At 41.0% G+C, this 22,028-nt stretch overlaps 1 protein-coding gene across 3 annotated transcripts in view; it reads right to left on the bottom strand.

The window, feature by feature from the left end:
- Positions 1 to 22,028, bottom strand: part of G2E3 (G2/M-phase specific E3 ubiquitin protein ligase) — a 41,886-nt gene that overhangs the window by 1,571 nt on the left and 18,287 nt on the right. For all 3 annotated transcript variants that reach the window (XM_040333641.1, XM_040333643.1, XM_040333642.1), the window contains 9 exons: positions 20,859 to 21,024; positions 19,794 to 19,900; positions 18,501 to 18,617; positions 14,036 to 14,160; positions 12,539 to 12,653; positions 11,001 to 11,308; positions 7,559 to 7,740; positions 2,431 to 2,603; positions 275 to 483 (listed from right to left, as the gene is read on the bottom strand). In XM_040333641.1, the coding sequence (XP_040189575.1) occupies positions 275 to 483; positions 2,431 to 2,603; positions 7,559 to 7,740; positions 11,001 to 11,308; positions 12,539 to 12,653; positions 14,036 to 14,160; positions 18,501 to 18,617; positions 19,794 to 19,900; positions 20,859 to 21,024 (1,502 nt within the window). The remainder of the gene's footprint in view (positions 1 to 274; positions 484 to 2,430; positions 2,604 to 7,558; positions 7,741 to 11,000; positions 11,309 to 12,538; positions 12,654 to 14,035; positions 14,161 to 18,500; positions 18,618 to 19,793; positions 19,901 to 20,858; positions 21,025 to 22,028) is intronic.

Raw genomic sequence — 22,028 nt, 5'->3', positions numbered from 1 at the left:
GAAAATATGCAAGGGAAAACTCACCTTTCCTGCTGCCCACACCTCTAAAACTTCACTTAGATCACAAGATATATTCCTGGGGGGGTCACAGGTTTCTCCTGTGTCCCCCAAAACTCTCAATGGTTTCCTCTTGCTGACCCCCCCCTTTTTTTTTAGGATACAGTAAAAAGGCGGAGTTCAGCGGAAGGATCCAAGAAGGATGACTCTGCCAAAATTACACATCCCTGCAGACTCTGCATGACAATTCCTCAGACAATTTTAAAACACAACTAACCTTCTGTGTCTTGAAGATACTCCTTCCAAAGGTTGACAGAATTATACTTCTGAATGTTGGCTGGGTCTGCATAATGAGTAACAGTGAATAATTCGGCCAAAGCTTTGGCAGTTAGCCTTTCAGGCTTCATGCAAAGGACACTCCAAAAGGCGGATGGATAAGCTTGGATCTTCTCAAGTACACCTAGTGTCTGTAAACCCTGTTTAAAGCTGAAAATATAAATATAAAAATTAATCTGCAAAACTATTTACCCACAAACATTCACATACAACAGATGTCTGTCTCTTTTGTGGAAAATAGATTTAACCCTTGTGTGTTGCCGTGATCATTATGGCGCATTGGCTACTGAAGGCAATGCAGCTTGAGTCTGTTGACAGCAATGTAAAAAAACATTGATGGATTGTTGGCTAGTATGTTCCATTATTCTGAATCAAAGATGAGTAAACCTAAATATAAACTCCAGACAAACCACAAAATTCACTGATTAAGCGCACACACACAGGGCGGTTTTACCTTTTTACAAAAGGATTTATATTTGTCTGCAAATTCAGTTCTGAAACTTACGCAGCTCTACCGCACAGCCCTTTCAGCAGGGTACCAAACTTAAATTTTCTCTGCTACAGTTCAGTAACAGTTGCAGGTCTCCCCCCCCCCCCCTATCTTCAGTGTTACAAAGAAAAGAAGCAGACTAAGGAGCATCTTTCGCACTCTGCTTCTATCTACATGCTCCGTGCAAAACAGCACACCTGATTGGCTCCCATTGCTGCTTCTCCCTCTCACAATCTGATCTCTGTTGTACAGGGAGCTCTGCTGAAAACAAGTCAAATATAGGTACATACATGTCCCTTCCGTATTGAACTGTACTGTAATTGTGCTGCCCCCCCCCCCCCTCTACACTGTAAAGCGCTACGCAAACTGTCAATAATAATTATTCATGACTACATGGGTTCTACCCCCACCTACATGTAAATGTAAACCCTCTCAGCCAATGACACAGACATCTCAAAACAAAAAAAAACGTGTTAGTATGGAACAAGTCATTTCCCCTACACCTTAAACACCTTACTGCAGTGTACCAATCTCCTAGCAAAGGAACTCCATAAACATCTCACCATTTCACTGACCTGGCATATCTGCAATCATGCATTTACACCAGGCATGTCCAAAGTCAGGCCCAAGGGCCAATTGCGGCCCCCCTGGGGATTTGGAGATATATATATTTATATTGTTTGTGGGCCACAAAAGATATATACCGTATTTATCGGCGCTGCCTCGGAGGGGGTTGGAAAAGTGCCATCAGATTACATAAAGAGAGAATCTCCCGTTTACTCAGCGGCATCTGTAATAGGAAGTCCAGTCTCCTGGGATGCCATTGAATGACTGTTCTGTCTATCATAGAAGGCGGGACTTTGTATTAAAGAGGTAACTGAGTAAACAAGAGATTCTCCAGTTTGTAATCTATTGGCACTCATCCCCCCCCCGAGGCTGCAGATGGGCATCAATCAGGCTGCATTCATGGCACATGCAAGGCTGCATTCATGGCAATGTTAAGCCTGTGCGTGTTATACGCCAATAAATACGGTATATCCAAATAACACACCCAAGCTCATCCTTATTCCTGAGCAGCGCTCTGGGATGCGTTGGGACCACAAAATAGATTTATATATGATCCGTGAGCCCAACAGGTCACCATAAGCGGATCGGCACACCACGTAATCCGGAGCTTCAATGCTGCCTCGGTCATAGGAAAGGCAGCGGCTTAGCTCCCGGAGCAGCGGCCATCTTGGTCCACCCGGCGGTAAGCTGACGTCAGCACCCGGCCTCAGCTGCTCGTGTTCGACTGGCTTCTCTGGTAGGACTAATCTTTCTATACAGTGGGGGAGATGTCTGTGGATATTACAGTGGGGGCTATAAATGGTGGTGAAATGTTTGTGTGTTATAATTAATTCGAAATTAGTCGATTAAAAAAAATATCGATTAATCAAACACGAAAATTGTAAATCAGTAACTATATATTTATTATATAATATATATTTTATTGCAACCCCATATTTCTCTTACGAAAAAATATACCTGTAACATTGCCCATTAAATGTATGGCAGAACAGTATGGATCTTGTCAGTTTATAAGTAAAGAGGGTTGAAAATTAAATTACCTTTCAAGTGGTTCCTGCACTCTGCGAATGACATGGTACGTTAGCATGTTTTTCACCAGGGGAACTTTATCACTTACATTCTGTACAAGGCGCAATGTATTAGTCTTCTGCAGGTAATCGTAGTAATGGACAATAGCTGCCTTTAACTCATTAATCCTCTGGCAAGACTGAATCTATCACAAATAAGAAAATTACATCATTTCCAACACTTAATGGTAACATTTTCTGATTAAAATGTAGAAAATACTGTATTTTTTTGTATCACAATGGTCACAAACAAAACCACAATAACTTTAAGGTAACTTTTTTCTAAACATAGCTTTGACATAAAAAAAAAAAAATAATAATTTCAGAACTTTGTCCACCTTTAATGTGACCTATAAACTGTAATTGAAAAACAAACTGAAATATTTTAAGACGGGGGAGTAAAAATAAAAAAATAATAATAATGGGGTTACATAAGTGTGCACACCCTCTTATAACTGGGGATGTAGCTGTGTCCAGAATTAAGCAATCACATTCAAACTCATGTTAAATATCATTTAAAGTGCCTCCGATTAATCCCAAATAAAGTTCAGCTGTTCTAGTAGGTCTTTCCAGACATTTTCTTAGTCGCATCATACAGCAAAAGCCATGGTCTGTAGAGAGCTTCCAAATCAGAGGGATCTCATTGTTAAAAGGTATCAGTCAGGAGAAAGGTACAAAAGAATTTAAGGCATATAGATATACCATGGAACACAGTGAAGACAGTCATCATCAAGAGGAGAAAATATGACAACAGTGACATTACTAAGAACTGGGCGTCCCTCCAAAGTTGATGAAAAGAGGAGAAGAAAACTGGTCAAAGAGGCGGTAAGAGGCCTACAGCAACATTAAAGGCGCTGCAGGAATATCTGGCAAGTACTGACTGTGTGGTACATGTGACAACAATCTCCCATATTCTTCATATGTCTGGGCTATGGGGTAAAGTGGCAAGACGGAAGCCTTTTCTTATGAAGAAAAACATCCAAGCCAGGCTAAATTAACCAAAAACACATCTGAAGTCTCCCAAAAGCCTGTGGGAAAATATGTTATGGTCTGATGAAACCAAGGTTGAACTTTTTGGCCATAATTCCAAAAGATATGTTTGGCGCAAAAACACACCTGCACATCACCATCGCCAACACCATGTCCACATTGAAGCATGGTGGTGGCATCATCATGCTTTTGGGGCCATTTTTCTTCAGCTGGAACAGGGGCCTTAGTTAAGGTAGAGGGAATGAACAGTTCCAAATACGTCAATATTGGCACAAAACCTTCAGGCTTCTGCTAGAAAGCTGAACATGAAGAGGAACTTAATCTTTCAGCATGACAACCCGAAGCATACATCCAAATCAACAAGGGAATTGCTTCACCAGAAGATTTAAGTTTTGGAATGGCCCAGCGAGAGCCCAGACCTGAATCCCATTGAAAATATGTGGGGTGATCTGAAGAGGGCTGTGCACAGGAGATGTCCTCGCAAGCTGACAGATTTGGAGTGTTTTTGAAAAGAGTGGGCAAATATTGCTAAGTCAAGATGTGCCATGCTGATAGACTCATACCCAAAAAGACTGAATGCTGTAATAAAATCAAAAGGTGCTTCAACAAAGTATTAGTTTAAGGGTGTGCACACTTATGCAACCATATTATTTTCGTCTTTCATTTTTGCTTACCTCCACCGAAAAGATTTCAGTTTGTTGTTCAACTGAGCTGTACAGTTTATAGGTCACATTAAAGTGGATGTAAATCCACTTTCATTGTTTCTAAACTACTGCAATAGTGCTGAACTATAAGGATATAGATGCCTCCTGCATGTATTCTTACCTGTCAAATGTCTCCCCTCTGTCTGTTATAAGAACTGAAAAACTGCAGATTCTGTGGGTGGGTCTGTTGTCTGGAGCTCTGTGGGTGGAGTCGTGATGTCAGTAGACTCCACGCCCTCCTCTACACTCCCTTTGTCAACATGCATTTTTTCCTATGTATACCTTACACTAAATTCTGCTGATCACCAACATCCAGTCAAAATCCAGAAAAGTAACCACATGACTTCAGAAAAGGAGTGGGGGTGGTAATTATAAAATGTCTGTCTCCAGGCTAGTGCATGAGATATGTAAATCACCTGTCGCTCACAGCAAGGGGGCGTAACGGACTAAGGTTTTTCTCTGTAAGTCTGTTTTATTTCACTGAATAAAAGAGGATTGCTCAGAGCTGGATTAACTCTGTGTGGCAAACCTGGGCACAGATGATAGGAAATCTTACTCTACATTGTGACATAAAAATAAAAATATTCGGGTTTACATCCACTTTAAAAAAGGTAGAATAAGTTCTGAAATGATTTACATCACAAAACCTGACATTTTAACAGGTGTGTGTAGACTTTTGATATCCACTAAATACATACACACACACACACACACAGTGTATGTATGCATGTATATATATATATATATATATATATATATATATATATATATATATATATATATATATATATATATATATATATATATATATATATATATATACACACACACACACACACACACATACATATACACACATACATACACACACACACACACACACACATACATACATACATACATAAACACACACACACACACACACACACACACATTACACACACACACACACACATTACACACACACACACACACACACACAAATCTACTTTGCATTACAAGTGCACTTGAAAGTGCAGTTGCTGTAAATCTGAGGGGGACATGCAAGGAAAATAAAAAACAGCATTTTAGCCTATACATGATTGGATGATAAAATCAGCAGAGCTTCCCCTCATTTCATATCTACCTCTAAGATTTACAGCGAGTGCAATTTCAAGTGCACTTTGCACTTGTAATGCAAAGTGAATTTGCCTTTCGTAAATAACCCCCAGTATCTCACAAAAGTGAGTACACGCCTCCCATTTTTGTAAATATTTTATTATATCTTTTCATGTGACAACACTGAAGAAATTACACTTTGCTACAATGTTATACAAGCTGTACACACTACAGTGTAAATTTGCTGTCCCCTCAAAATAACCCAATAAACAGCCATTAATGTCTAAACCGCTGGCAACAACAGTGAGTACACCCCTAAGTGAAAATGTCCAAATTGGGCCCAATTAGCAATTTTCCCTCCCCAGTGTCATGTTACAAGGTCTCAGGTGTGAATGGGGAGCAGGTTTGTTAAATTTAGTGTTATTGCTCTCACTCTCTCATACTGGTCACAGGAAGTTCAACATGGCACCTCATGGCAAAGAACTCTCTAAAGGTTCTGTAAAAAAAAAAAAAAGGAAGAATTGTTGCTCTACATAAAACGGAGCTGCAGCACGGTGGTCAAGACCATACAGCGGTTTAACAGCACAGGTTCCACTCAGAACAGACCTTGCCATGGTCAACCAAAAGTTGAGTGCATGTGCTTAGCGTCATATCCAGAGGTTGTCTTTGGGAAATAGACGTATGGAGCACTACCAGCATTGCTGCAGAGGTTTAAGGGGTGGGGGGCGCAGACAGTTTGCTGAAGACAAGCAGACTAAGGACATGGATTACTGCAACCATTTCATGTCTAAGATAAACTTATTTGGTTCAGATGGTGTCAAGCATGTGTGGCAGCAACCAGGTGAGGAGTACAAAGACAAGTGTGTCTTGCCTACAGTCAAGCATGTTGGTGGGAGTGTCATGGTCTGGGACTGCACGAGTGCTGCTGGCACTGGGTCGCTACAGTTCATTGAGGGAACCATGAATGCCAACAAGTACTGTGACATACTGAAGCAGAGCATGATCCCCTCCCTTCAGAGACTGGGCCGCCGGGCAGTATTCCAACATGATAACGACCCCAAACACACCTCTAAGACAACCACTGCCTTGCTAAAGAGGCCGAGGTTAAAGATGATGGACTGGCCAAGCATGTCTCCAGACCTAAACCATATTGAGCATCTGTGGGGCATCATCAAATGGAAGGTGGACGAGGGCAAGGTCTCTAAAGCCTCATACACACAATCAGACTTCCAATGGACTTTTCCGGGACTTTTGGATTTTGCTCTGCAGGGCGTTGTTCGTGAACTTGGTATGCATACATGGCAGGACTTTTTCAGCCAACAAACACGAACGTAGTGACGCAATAGACGTACTACGTGTTTTTTCTGCTCTTTGCCGCTTTTGTTGTCTGATCTTTAGCATTGGTTCTGAGCATGTGTGTTTGTACTTTGGACTTTAGTCCGATGGACTTGTTTTTAAAGTATATTAGTTGGGTAGGGTCCAAGTATGACAAAAAACACATGAAATGGCACAAACATACTGTAAAAATGGCAAGATAAAAATTAAAACAAATCCAGCACACTTACATAAAACCATGCACTAGAAAAATGAGCGGTCCTGGATAGTGTCAGATCAGCGACCCAGTTGATACTATGCTCCTCCATACCCTGGCCTGCGCAGGCATCAAACTCCAACAGATAACTTTCATTATTTCCATGTTAAGCAGGTGACACAAGACAAGTGTATACGTGCACATTTATTATGGGGTTTACTGATTGTGCATGCTCATCATTTTTTACTAGTGCTGCACTTGAGGTTTTATAAAGATAATTTTTTTTATTTGTTGTATCAGATAAAAAAGTCAATGGTGTTGCCTGCTTAATATTTAAACGTTTTTAGCACTTAGGTGAAGCGCACAAGTTTTCGATCAGAGGAATATTTATAAATGAACGAGTAAAAAACACACACACACACACACACACACACACACGTCGCCATTCCTACTCACTAGGTAGTGGCCAGCAGGGTCATTAGGATTCATTTAAGCTTTCTGCCAAAAGAATATAGTCAGCCACCCAAGCATAAATGGATTTTTTTATCCTTGTGAAGAATTCAGCAGGCAAAAGATAACAAAATATACAGTGCAGTATAAGCAGCCAGTTGGTCTACATTATAATATACATTTAAAACTGAAAAAAAAAAAATGGCCAATTTTTACACATATTGATTGAATTTAAATATACAACCTAGCAATGCCTCCAACAAGGGATTTTGCTAGATTTTGACAATCGTAATTTACAAAGGATGATTATATTCCCCCTCACACTTACCGTTAGTATTGTTTCCAAGATATTACGATCTGCTACATCCTCTAACACTGGCTGAACATGCTGGGAATCATAGATCAGGCAAGAAAAGAGTGTTTGGGAAAGAAATCCTGGAGCTGGCCCTCCATGTACTAAAGCAATCGCCAGCATCCTACCAGCTTCGTAGTACAGGTTATCGTGCAGAGCTGTAAGGTGACAACGCATAAAAGAGCTGGATCAATATAGGAAAAACATCCACAATTATCACTCTACACAAAAAGACACATTTTCCAAACAAAACCAGCCAACCACATTAACAGGCCCATTTTCCATGGACATTGGATGGTAGAAAGAAAGGATGAAGACTGAATGAAGGTGGGAAGGTTCAAATCAATTCTGCTGTGATGCCCTACAGTTTATATCTACACCGTCATGTTTATTTCTTCAAAAAAGTCTGTTAGCACTGTTCCCAAATGTGCTTTAGTAAATGAATAAAAAAAAAAAAAAAAAAAAAAAAAAAAAAACAGATTTTAAGGAGCACTCCAGTTTTCCTGTGTAAAATTTAAAAGTCAGTAGCTACAAAAACTGTAGCTGTTGACTTAACTATTGGCACTTGGCTGTGCCAGCTTGAGGCTTCAGAGCTGGGTGCCCACTGCGCATTGTGAATGGTCCTGCAGTCTCCTGGGACACGTCCCCTGAGTGGGTAGCCCCTCCCCAAAAGTGCCTTTTCGTAAACATGAGCGGGGTGGAGCAGGCCTTTAAACAAAACTTTTGGATGAAAGTACTGCTTTAAGTTACAACTTTTAAACAGTAACTTAACCACTTAAGAAATAAATGAAGTTGCGCTGTGAAAATAATAACAAAGCTAAACTAACACAGTGAAAATTAAGAGACCATATGTGAATAAAGTATCCCTTACAACAAAGGCTGCTAAAAATAATGTCCAAAATGTGAAACAAAGTTCAAATATGAAACAAATAGTGAAACAGAGTTCAAATGTGAAGCAAAGTTCAAATGGCAAATATAAGCCAAAAAACAACTTGAAGTTATTTAGGCAAAAAAAAGGATGTGAAACCAAATCTTGCATAATAAATGTTGAAAACAATCCTGATGATAGGAAGTCCAATGTATAATATAGACTGAATAACCACCACCAAAGATACATCTTAAGAAGATGGAGGCTTACCAGACGGCAAGCATAACTCGCTTGCGGCTGTAAACCCCAGCCCGGGCCTTTATGCAGTCAGCATCAGATGCAGATGGATAAAAGAACCCTCCAGGAGGATCAACTGCAGGTTGTGTGTATCCAAAAAAAAAAAAAAAAAAAAAAAGTCATATAGTGACGTATGACAAAACAGCACGTGCAAGTAAAATGGTTGTGACTGAATTAAACACCATCACCAGATCACCTCATGAAATGAAGGCTTACCAGAAGTCAAAATGTAATCGACTTATGGCTATAAACCCTAGCCAGGGCCTTGATATAACTCGGCTGCTGTCTTGGGTGTCCTATAGATCCTCCAGATATCCCATCAACGGCAGTTACCAGAAAGGAATGAAAGAGCCCACATAGTGAAGTATGTAGAAAAATCCTCCCAAGTTTAATATAAAACTTGGGAGGTCTCCTTCCCGACGCATGTTTTGTCCCCAGACGACGTCAATTTTATGACGAAACGTACGTCGGGAAGGAGACATGCCGACGTATGACGTGACGATCCGAGCGGAACGGGCGTTCGAGTAAGCCGGCCGGCTTTACATTTTTCTGTGCTTTTATCCAACTGCATTTCTGTAAGTGTAACTTTTATATTAAACTTGGGGAATTTTTCTACATACTTTTCACTATGTGGGCTCTTTCATTCCTTTCTGGTAACTGCCGTTGATGGGATATCTGGAGGATCTATAGGACACCCAAGACAGCAGCCGAGTTATATCAAGGCCCTGGCTAGGGTTTATAGCCATAAGTCGATTACATTTTGACTTCTGGTAAGCCTTCATTTCATGAGGTGATCTGGTGATGGTGTTTAATTCAGTCACAACCATTTTACTTGCACGTGCTGTTTTGTGGCGATTTTGTGGCGATTGCTTTAGTACATGGAGGACCAGCTCCAGGATTTCTTTCCCAAACACTCTTTTCTTGCCTGATCTATGCATTTTTTTTGCCTAATTAACTTCAAGTTGTTTTTTGGCTTATATTTGCCATTTGAACTTTGCTTCACATTTGAACTGTTTCACTATTTGTTTCATATTTGAACTTTGTTTCACATTTTGGACATTATTTTTAGCAGCCTTTGTTGTAAGGGATACTTTATTCACATATGGTCTCTTAGTTTTCACTGTGTTAGTTTAGCTTTATTATTATTTTCACAGCGCAACTTCATTTCTTTCTTTGTACTAATTTCGTGTGTATAACACTTAGTCGTTGCAGCTTATGTTATTTCAGTTTTTTCTAGCACGGTAATTTTCAGTTTTTTCTCTACTTAACCACTTAAGCCCTGGACCATTTTGCAGCTAAAGGACCAGGCCCTTTTTTTGCAATTCGGCACTGCGTTGCTTTAACCGTCATGCGACGTGGCTCCCAAACAAAATGTACATCTTTTCCCCACAAATAGAGCTTTCTTTTGGTGGTATTTAATCACCTCTGTGGTTTTATTTTTTTGCGCTATAAAACAGAAATGGAGCAAAAAAAAAGAAAATCAATATTTTTTACTATATATATATATATATATATATATATATCTCCTCAGTTTAAGCGTTGATTGGTTTGCACAAAACTTCTTGCATCTACAAAATAGGGGATAGTTTTATGGCATTTTTAGTAATATACATTTTTATTTTTTTTACTACTAATGGCGTCGATCAGCGATTTTTATCGTGACTTTGACACATCGGACACTTTTGTGGGACCATTGTCATTTTTACAGCAATCAGTGCTATAAAAATGCACCGATTACTGTGAAAATGACAATGGCAGTGATGGGGTTAACCTCTAGGGGGCGCTGTAGGGGTTAAGTGTGTCCTAGGGAGTGATTCTTACTGTAGGGGGGCGTGGCTGGGCATAACGTCACTGACCGTTGTTCACTATGACAGGGAACAGATGATCACTGACAAGCTACTAGGAAGAACGGGGAAAGGTTTGTTTACACTTACCTCTCCCTGTTCTTCAGCTCTGTGAACCGATCGCGGGACACCGGCGGCGATCGGGTCCCACGGGCACGGAGCTTCGGACCGGGTCGCAAATGCGCCTCCGGCGGCACGCTTGCGACCCACGGCTGGGTTCTTAAAGGGGACGTACGTGTACGCCCTTGTGCCCAGCCATGCCATTCTGTCGACATATATGGTCGTGTGGCGGTCATTAAGTGGTTTAAAAAAAAAAAAAAAGTGTTCACTGAATTAGTTAACCAGAGGTTTATTAAAGAAAAGCAAATCTAACTAGGACAAAATCAATATGTTGCTGACAATAACTTACCATCTGGATTTAAAGAAAGATTCTTCCGTTCAGATCCCTCAAAAACATCAGAGTTCTCAATGTCGTTGAGCACATTTTTGAAATACTGAGAAAGGGACATGTCTGCTTGCTGGCTTTCATTTTTATTGTCATCTGTGATGGATACATGTAGGGTGCTACATGGAGAAAAGGTGCTTTTAAGGAAGCAGCAAATGGAACTTTTCCAAAGGGACGTCGTATTCACTTTTATCATACACACGGAGTTCATGATCTGAGATCTCAATTCCTGCAGAATGTCAAATATTTGCCTGTTTTCCATTTGAATTTGTCTGGGAAAAATAAAAAAACGATTGCCTTTCATGAATTTGGAAACTTTGCTTGATAATTGTGCATCCGCAGCTCTGATAGAGAAAAATTGTGTAAAACCAGGACTCCTGGTTTACAGTGGAACTGAATTTAAAAAGTAAAGTTTTGTTATCTTATAAAAAAAAGGTACATCTTCCAATAATATAAAGTAGCATTAATAACTTAAGTGATAAAAAACATCATACAGCCACACTTACATGTACTCATGTTTGCTAATCAATGTTGTCTACAGTCGGTTTCGTCATGCAGAAGATGTTTGTTTTTTTCTCCCTCTAACACAACTTCCATTTCTGCAGTGTTACTAGCCAAGTCTTTGTAGAGCCACTGCTGTGGGCAAGTTTACCTCAAGGTTGCATTGACAGGTCCAGCTGCTCTGCGAGCCAACACGCATAAGCAGCACATTGAGGCTAGAGGTGAAGAGGACCTGTAATCTGCCCACCTATGATGCAGCATCTTTTCCTAAGCCAGCTCTAAGGCTGAGAACTGAGCGATTATAGACCATTGATCGCTCAGTTCTCTGTGAGTCGTTGTCTGTCAGTCACTGTTGTCTGCTCTGCCCCTCTGCGGCTGGCTTAGTCTCTCAGCAGTTTGCTGAGAAACTGAGCCAAGACATATACTATGCATTAGTAAGGTTTACCTTTAATTAACACTTTGAATTTGCACAACATTGGCACATTCATATAATATTGTAGCATACCAGTAGCAGCGCCACACCCACCCCAACATACCCCTTTTTTCACCTTTGACATCTGCTCTGAAAGTTGTTTCGAGTGGGGGCAGCAGCTTTTTAGTCACGCAAGTCCATAGCGCTGAACTCTTTCTTTTCGCATCAGCATTTTGTTTGCCATCAAAGGCCTGGTTTTATCAGCGCACTCACACTCCTTGGGGGATGAGCAGTGATGAGCCCCTCCTCGGCAGAGAGAAGAGCGGGATCGGTAGGAGACGCTCTGTCCTCTTCATCTCAACCGAGCAGACAAGGTGTGGGCAAAGACAAAAGGGGGGTGCTGCAGATGCAGGAGAGGTGTGAGGGCCACATAAAATGGCCCGACAGGCCACATTTGGCCCATGGGCCTCGTGTTTGACATATGTGGTTTAGAACAATGATTTAAAAACAAAGCTCAGCCAGCAGCTTTATATGCATATATACACACACACACACACACGTCACATGGAGCATTGGCTTTGATACTTACTTTAAAATAATTCTCCTGGGCGTTTTTGATCGCCTGGGGCATTTTGGTGAAGGCTGTGCAACCCCAGTTTCTGCATTATCAGATGCATTATGGGAGGAGGGGTGTGGTCGTTTTACTGTAAGAAAGAAAGAAAGAAAGAAAGAAAGAAAGAAAGAAAGAAAGAAAGAAAGAAAGAAAGAAAGAAAGAAAGAAAGAAAGAAAGAAAGAAAGAAAGAAAGAAAGAAAGAAAGAAAGAAAGAAAGAAAGAAAGAAAGAAAGAAAGAAAGAAAAAGTCATGCCATGTTCAAATTCTGGAATTCATTGCATCACATCGTCTACTATGCCTTTTTTTTTCTATTTTGGATAGTGTAAAGGAGGGATATAAGCTCATATAAGTGTACTCTGGTAGAGAATACATATCCAGAAAAAAAAAATGTATTCTTGAGTTTAGGCCAATATGTATTCTACATATTTTTGGTAAAATCGCAATAGGCCTAAATTGATTGGTTTGCGCAAAAGTTATCACGTTTACAAACTACAGGATAGATTTATAGACTTATTTTTTTACTAGCAATGGTTCCCATCTTCTATTTTTAGCTGGAAGGCGACATTGCGGCAGACAAAACTGACTCCAAATTAAACTTTTTGGGGCCAGTGACAATATTACATTGATCAGTGCTATAAAAGAAAAAAATGCACTGATAAAATGTATAAAAAAGACACAGACAGGGAAGGGCACCAGGGGTTGATCAAAGGGTTAAATGCGTTCCCTCAGCATGTTCTAACTGTGGGGGGGGGGGGGGGGGGGGTGATGGTCTGCCAGGGACATGATGGAAATCGCAGTTCCCGATCACTGGGAAAAAACAGATCACCGACATGTCCCCTGTCAGAATGGTGATCCGCCTTGTTTACAAAAGGCAGACCCCCGCTCTGCCTCTTCTCACCACATTCGTGGGTCGCCGGAAGGCATAGAGTCTGCCGGACCCGCGCCACCAGTGGCACACGCACGCCTCCGCTATCTCCCATGAATGGACTGCTGTACAGCTATGGCGAATTGCACAGGAGAGCCGACCTGCCGCCATATAACTGCGGAGGCTGGTCAGCAAGCAGTTAATTGAATAAGTCGAAGTTAGAAGCCGATTGGCTACCATGCACAGCTTCACCAGATTTTGCACTCGCCAAGTTTTAGTAAATCAACCCCACAATGTCCCAATAATGAGTGGTGCTTTATTATACATAAAAAAAAAAAAAAAAAAAACACAAAAAACAAATAACAGATCTTATGGCAGCTTTTTCACAGGGAAAAGTGGATCCTTGCCCTTGAAAACATAGGCTTAAAGTTGTCAAATCCACCTGGTTATATCGGAACTAGAAGCAGGTTGTTTCATACAGGGACAAATAGAGTCAGACTGTTGAAAGATGGCAGACTCAGCAAGAGTTTGAATTCCTAGCTTTCACACAGTAATCCCCAGAAAATGTCAGGCTCTCTGTGGCAAAGATGAGGAAAAACGCAATTACCTGGTGTGCAGCGGACAATGTGACAGTCTGAGCATTCCCATGTCTGGTTCATGTGTTCTATCGAGGAGCAAGCCATATGTGTACCACAGGATCCACAGCACTGGCAGCGCAGAATCTCCCATTTGCTATAGGTAAAAATGTGATTGACAAATTAAACAGCATAAATTGAGAAACTGAATAATCAAGATCACATGATGTTGACTGAAAACACAAAAAAAGCAAAAGAGAGGGGCAAAAACAGCCTCACAGTGCAGTACGGACTTTATTAATAACCAAAAGTAACGCACCCACAGAGAGGAAGAAATGGCAGGCGTGAACTGTGCAGCAGGGGGAGTCCAGAGCGCAGTCAATAAGGGGGGAGAGCCAACAAGTGCAGCTGGTAGAAGCCGACATCTAGTATATTGAAAAGCCACACCTGTCCCCGGTAGCCACTACAATCTCTGCTCAAGTCTCCTCCTTCAGTGGATGAGTGCAAAAAATTCTGGGATACGCACTTGTCCATGCTTGTTTATATGCTGATCAGGGTTCACGAAAAGTGTGCCCCAAGTAAATATTTTTATTTGTTCTTTTATGTTGACTGGGCTAGGTAAAAGAAGGAGAGCAGTTCTAGTGGAGGAGTGGAGTTTTTCAGGCATAAAATCACGTGTTACGCATTTGCAGGTGCTCCCACTTTAGTCTCTGGGGCCAAAAATGCTGGATTATACAAAAAAATTTAAAATATAGCTCATGTACTTCTTAGAACATAGGACATCAAGTGAACAGGCACAAAACAATGGACTGTGTATGGATAAATTATAGACAGCGGTTGCTCCACCTAAAGTTATAGTAAATTGGCAGTGCTATAATATACCATGTCTATTACTAGACCATATCATGAGGACCTATCCCACTAAAGTGCCCTCTGGTTACACCCGCTGGTATGGGTTACCTCCAGTAATGACTCCGGAGCTCCAGGATCAAAATGTGCAGGTGTACAGGCGATATAAGAAGAGAGAAACTCCTCATATTATAAAATCCTCAAACAATTTATTGTGCATCAGCATCATATATAGTAAAAATCCATTAAAATTGTATTGCTGTGAATTAAATCTGTCCAAACAGAATGTCACAATAGCAAAACGGCCCTACTTGTGAGTGAGTAGTGGTTGCTGCCTAGAGCATGGCCTGCGTTCCACTCTGGGCCGATCGTGACGTGTGGGAGATTCAGCTCAACGCGTTTCATCATCTGTGTGCGACGTTATCAAAAGCAACTTCACTGCTCAAGAGATCTCATGGGCCTCTTGGCTGCTTCTCTGATCAATGCTCTCCTTGCCCAGCCTGTCCATTTAAATCAGTGGTTCTCAACCTGGGGGTCGGGACCCCCTTGGGGGTCAAATGACAATTTGCCATGGGTCACCAAATCCTGGGCTGTTCCTGAAGCCCGCAGCACTCACAGCCTTTTAGCAGATGCCCAGCAGGGCAGTTCCTGGAGCCTGTGGCCGCCCATTCAGTTCACAACATGGCTGTGGGGCAGGCAGAGACTAGAGGTCAGCTAACTGGTGAGGAATGTGAAGTGGGAGGGGCTGGAGAAGACCCTATCTTCTGATTCCAGCATAGGGGTCACTGCTGCGAGACACTACAGAGCTGGAGACACAGTGGGTAACACTACCTGTGATTAGAGTTGCCATTTAAAGTCCCCACTACAGTTCTCAGGTCAGCAGGTGATCTTGATCAAGAGCACCCAAGTTGGCTGATCAGAACTAAAAATAGAGAATACATGGAAGGGAGAGGGAGAGAAGGAATAAGAGAAAGAACAGAAAAGACAGCTAGAGGCGACGGGGACGGGGGGGGGAATAAAACATTAATTAAGATAGAGAGATGAAAGGGAAAGAAAGAGAACATAAAGAGAGTAACATCCTAAAATTTACCAGAAGGGGTTTTAATATGGTACGAGTGGAAGGGAGCCCTAAATGTCCGAGGGTTAGGGGCGCTGACAACCCACGCTACGAAAATTCTACCGTTGGGGGTCCCAACAGCTTGGGAAATTTTATCAAGGTGTCACGGCACTAGTGAGGTTGAGAACCACTGATTTTAATGGACCGCCATGTCTTGAAAGGTTTTCAGTTGTGCCATACGCTTTCCATTTGCGGATGATCGATTGATGGATTGATTAGTGCTCCATGAGATTTTTTTTTTTTTTTTATAACCCAACTTTAAAGTTCTCCACAACTATCCCTGACCTGTTTTTTGTGGTCCTTGACCTTCAGGATGCACTAAGGTTCTCTAACAAACCTGTGAGGGGTTCACAGAACAGCTGTATTTATTTCCAATGACAATTGGTTCCACTAGATTTTAGTTAGGGGGTAACAGAGTAATGGGGGCTGAATACAAATGCACGCCACACTTTTCAGATATTTGAAAAACAAAAAAAAAAATTTAAATTTAAAAACGTTTACCATTTTCCTTCCACGTCACAATTATGTGTCACTTTGTGTTGGTCTATTACATAAAATCTCAATAAAAAACATTTATGTTTTGGTTGCAACATGACAAAATGTGGAAAATTCCAGGGGTAAAAATACTTTTTCAAGGCACTGTAGCAGTTTATATTTGCCATTTACTAAAAGTATTGCATTATACTCAATGTGCTGTGTACTGTTGCTCTGGTTATACTGCACCACCTTTTCACAGTGCTTGTCCTTTTCTATGGGCCTCACCGTATGAGATAATACTATTTCAGCTGGAAACTGAACACAAGGAAAGCAACGATTGTAGGCTGCTTGGTGGTTACAAAGAGGACATGAGATATATATGGTTTTATTATATTATGATAAGTACTCCTTTATAGCACAACCGTCATAAGCAACAAAATATGCGTCTCAATGCTCAGATAGATCAAGTTTTACCAGCATTTGTTACTGTGCTTTCTGTATGGGTTACCCCACTATTGTTGAAATTGTTTGAGGGGTGGGAGGATTTTTCCTTTTTTGATTTGTGAAATAATGTTGGTTTCTTTATGTAAATCATGTAAAAACCTTAATTTTCATATTCAAAAAGACTACGTTAATGTCAGTTTTTCTTTAACCACTTCAATACCGGGCTTTAAAACCCACCTCCTTCCCGGGCCTATTCTGGCACTTCTTTCCTACATGTACAAATCCTCATTCTTTTGCTAGAAAATTACTCAGAACCCCCAAACATTATATATGTTTTTTTAGCAGACACCCTAGGGAATAAAATGGCGGTCATTGCAACTTTTTATCTTGCACCGTATTTGCGCAATAATTTTTTAAACGGCTTTTTTTTGTAAAAAAAACGGTTTCATAAATTAAAAAATAACAAAACAGTAACGTTAGCCCAATTTTTTGGTAAAATATGAAAGATGATGTTACGCCGAGTAACTAGATACCTAACATGTCACGCTTTAAAATTGCGTACACTCATGGAATGGCGGCAAACTTCGTTACTTAAAAATCTCCATAGGCGACACTTTAAAATTTTTACAGGTTGCCAGTTTAGAGTTACAGAGGAGGTCTAGTGCTAGAATTGTTGCACACGCTCTAACGCACGCGGCGACACCTCACATGTGTGGTTTGAACGACGTTTACATACGTGGGCGGGACTTACGTGTGCGTACGCTTCTGAGCGCGAGCTACCGGGGACAGGGGCATTTTAATTTTTTTATTATTATTTTTTCTTTTTTCTTTTACTTATTTCTTTATTTTTTACACTTTTTTTTACACTTTTTTTTTTTTCAATCGCTTTTATTCCTATTACAAGGAATGTAAACATCCCTTGTAATAGGAATGTGTGTGACAGGTCCTCTTTAAGGAGAGATGCAGGGTCAATAAGACCCCACATCTCTCCTGCAGGCTGGAAAGAATGAGATTGTGAAAAAAAATTCACAGATCTCATTCAAACTAGCCGCAATTGCGGTTTGTTTACTTACGGGGACCCGGGCGTGACGTCATCACATCGCGCCCGGGCCTCCGACGGTCATAGAGATGACTGGTGACCATCTGGTCACCAGTCTTTTCTATCGCAAACATCCGGCGGACGGCGATCATCTCTCCGGGCCCCCGGTGGGACGGGAGAGCCCGGAGAAGCACCGGATGGCGGCGGGAGGGGGGGATGTCCCCTCCCGCCGCCTGTAAGAACGATCTAGCGGCGGAACCGCCGCTATGATCGTTCTTACGGTGCGCAGGATCGCCGCCGCTAAAAAATGATATCTCAATGATGCCTCCGGGTGCAGGCATCATTGAGATATCCCCCCGCAAAGCCCATCACGTCATATGACGTCCACCCAGGATAACAGGTCCCCGTTTTGGACGTCATATGACGGCGTGCGGGTGTCAAGTGGTTAAAGTAAATTGAGTTAGATTTTTAGCTGCATAGCATTATTAGCTTACTGAATAGTTTTATGCATTGCTGGAACTGCTTTTTATCACCTCACAGCAAAGTGTGATTGCCAAAACCAGATACTCACCTATCTGGTTCATTATATTCCCGGCCAAATCGGCACACACACTTTTTAACATCACAGCGCTCGTATCTGACCAAAAGCTCTTGAAAAGCGTTTTCCTCCAATTCCCACGAGGCATCTCTACACAGAAAAAAAAACAAACAAAAACAGTGGCACAATGGTGAGATCAAAAACATTTTTCGCCACTCTTTGTGGAAAATAGCAAAACATAAAAAGATCAGTGTTGGGAATCAACATGTTTTTTCTATCAGACATTTATGGATTTTTACTGCCTGGTTAATAAAGCCATTTGGATTTTTGAAGTCATGTTGTAATGTCAGTAAAGCAAGTTTACCCAGCACAGTGTTTGTACTAAGCAGTCATAAATGGGAATTCATCTGCTGAAGGATGTGATGTATGGGGGGGGGGGGGGTATAGGAGCATCAGCCAAGACCTTATAGGGAGGTGCGGAATAAAACACCAGATTTCCTGACTTGCTGACCTAGGTCAAGTAGTTTGTTGGTAATATAGCAGTGCCACCTGGTAGAGACAGCAATATACTTCATGGAAGATTTTTGAGGGAATAACATACTTCCTGGTGATTAGGAACAACGGCCCCTTATAGCTTCTCATTGGACAGAGGACTACACAGTCGGGCAGAGGGCGTTTGTGTGGGTTGTGTCTGAGTGTACTTTAAACCGGCAATAGACAGCGATTGTCTGCCTCTTTTCTTTCGCCTGGAGCCCAGCCAGCATACAGAACCAAAAAAAAAAAAAAAAAAAAAGGACTTACAGTATGGTATCACCCTGCTTTTTGTTTATATATGCTCTGTAGTTTTCTTTTAGTGTTTTATATTAGCATTTTTACTTTCTTTGTAAATAAATGAGACATTTGCTTTTTTGAGTATCGTGTTTATTTCTAATCATTCATTGTTATTATATCATCACCATTAACCTTATCAGAGCTGTGATAGACTAGCTAACTATAGAAATAGACAAGATACACATTTATAATTTAAGTAGGGGAAATCCAAAACTGCCCCGTATTTATTTCATTTATCAGGAGGCCTATGCGAGAACATCCTTCAATCAGGAACCCCCTTTTTACAAGGCTGAGGGCTGGACTCCAAGATTGGTGGAGATAAATAAATCAAATGACTGCTATAGTGTTGCAGCTCTCCAACGCCCAGTGGAGCTGTTTTTTTTTTTTTAAAGAGTCAGCTGGCATAGAATAAAAGGAGGAGAGCACAAAGCTGTAGGGATCAGTCTAGATATAAAATGTTTGATGGTCTTTAAAAGGGCTATAACAAAAACATACCTTTCTGGAATATGGATTCCCATATGTAGCATCTCTTCTTGAAACAGATCCTTGTTGTTGCATACTGTGCAGCGGAAGAAAAATAATCCAGCACTAAGTGCTTGGTACTGTTGGGGAGGGGATAAAAAAAGATTTAGTTAGATGTTGCCCAGGAAAAAAAAAAAAAAAAAAAAAAAAAAAAAAAAAGGACAAAATCCTCTGTGAAGATTACCCGTTTTATTGCAACTGAGCTGTAGCGAGAATGCAAGTCTCATGAGGCATTGCAAGGATGACAGGAACACCCATTACTCCCTCAAGCAGAGCAACAGCTAGAGGGCCACCAGTTAGACACCCCTTCTAAAGGGATGGAGCAAACCAGGCCCAGAGGCGATTCAGTTTGCATGTGTTGCGCTATATAAGTTTCTCACTCACTCAGGCAACATTTAGTTTACTGGACATTTGTTAAAAGCAGAAGATCCAGGAACCCTGAACAAAGGAAGAAAAATAAAGTCTAGGGGAGGACTGTAGGGGGGAGCTCCATGCAGTTTTTGTTTTTTTTAACCTTCATGCATAGAACACATGAAGGTAAAAAAAAAAAAAAAAACCTTTAGCCTTTAAAACCAATTTAATTCTCTAATACGGTTTACAATATTACAGATCAGGCAGCATGCATTCAATATCAAGGCTTTTCATGTGAACTCAACCTCAGTGCAGCAAAGTCTATCCACAATGCAAAGCAACATACAAAATCATCATCAACCTCTCAGAGGGTTGTGAATGATAGAGGAGTTGCAATAGTTTTACTTTATACCCAACTCCTATGTAGTAGCAGAGATGGACACATATCCAATCATTCAGCACAGTGCGATAGTTAGCTTCTGGATATTGGATAATCTGCTTTGTTTTATAGGAGGGAGAGATATCACTGCATCAGCCAATTCTTATTAGTGTATGTGTTATTTTAGCAGCATGTAAGGGGTCATAAAAAAAAAAAAAAAAAAAAAACCCAACATAAATCATAATCTTGTTTTAATCCACACATTACAAAGGGCATAATGAAAGGAAAAATCTGAGTGAAGCACATACCTGCAGACATTCTCTATGAAACCATGATGTTTTGCAACAAGGTCCTCGTAAGACATGGTAAGAAGGAACATGGTTCACTGGTTCCAAGCAAATTGTGCAGACTGAAGATTCATTTGGTTCACTTCGTGGAAATGTTTGCACCGGTCGATGTTCCCAGCAGTATGACCTACAAAAAAAAAAGTGTTACTAAAACTGGTGGAAAAATCTTCCACTCTTGGTACAGTAATATCTGAGCTGCCCATAGCCCTGAACATTTTTTTTGTAAACACAAAAAAAAAAAAAAAATCAACCATTCACAAAAAATATAAAGGCCCCTAAAATAATTGGACCTAGCACTAATATTATCAAACAATTCTGCATTAAAATGCAAGGGAGACATATCAATATATTTTTTTAAATGCTCCTAGGATGTACAGTAAATGACTTGGCATATACGTTTAAAAACAAACAAAAAAAAAAACGTTAATAATATACATCGAAAAAGCGTAGTGTTAACCACTCAGACAAGTGCTAGGAGATAAGAAAATATTACAAATGCTAGGAAAGGCATGTGGCTTGAATGGCGCACAGACACAGCTCAGTGTAAAATGCAGAGACAGGAAAACACTGAGGAGCTAGGCAGGGTGGGGGGTAAGCAGGGGGCAGAGAAACAACAGTACATTGATCTTTGCAGTGAAAAACTGTACAGGTGAACCTGTTAGCAGGAGGCACAGGGACAGCAGTATATTGATAGTCTTGGTGAAGAGCTGTAACAAAGTTTTCCCTGTCAATCAAGTCCTTTGTACAGGGGAAGGAACTCGGGATTCCTCCCTAGCCATAGGGCCTGATGTTTGCAGGGCGGAAGGGATTCTGTCCAAATCCAGCATCAAAATAAAGGAAAACCTGGTCCTGCCAAACAGGAGAATGGGACGATCGAGAGATTGCGTCCCACACTGTCAGAATGGCAAACTTCAATGTACTGGAGTGAAAATATCTGAACATAGCAGCAAAGTGTCTGAAACTTGTCTAGGTTAAGGAAAAACCCCTAAATAGGGCCGAGACCATAATGTTGCTCTCATTCCTCAACCAATGAATCGGTTCCAGGTGCTAAATTCTGGAGATTCAGAGTCCTCCTGCAGCTCAGTAAGGTCTGCATGGGACCGGCAGTAGGCATTCAATGAGCTCCACAAG

Source organism: Rana temporaria, chromosome 13 (genome assembly GCF_905171775.1).
Source record: "Rana temporaria chromosome 13, aRanTem1.1, whole genome shotgun sequence".
In the NCBI taxonomy this organism is placed as follows: domain Eukaryota; kingdom Metazoa; phylum Chordata; class Amphibia; order Anura; family Ranidae; genus Rana; species Rana temporaria.
This window is presented reverse-complemented; position numbering and strand designations above follow the sequence as displayed.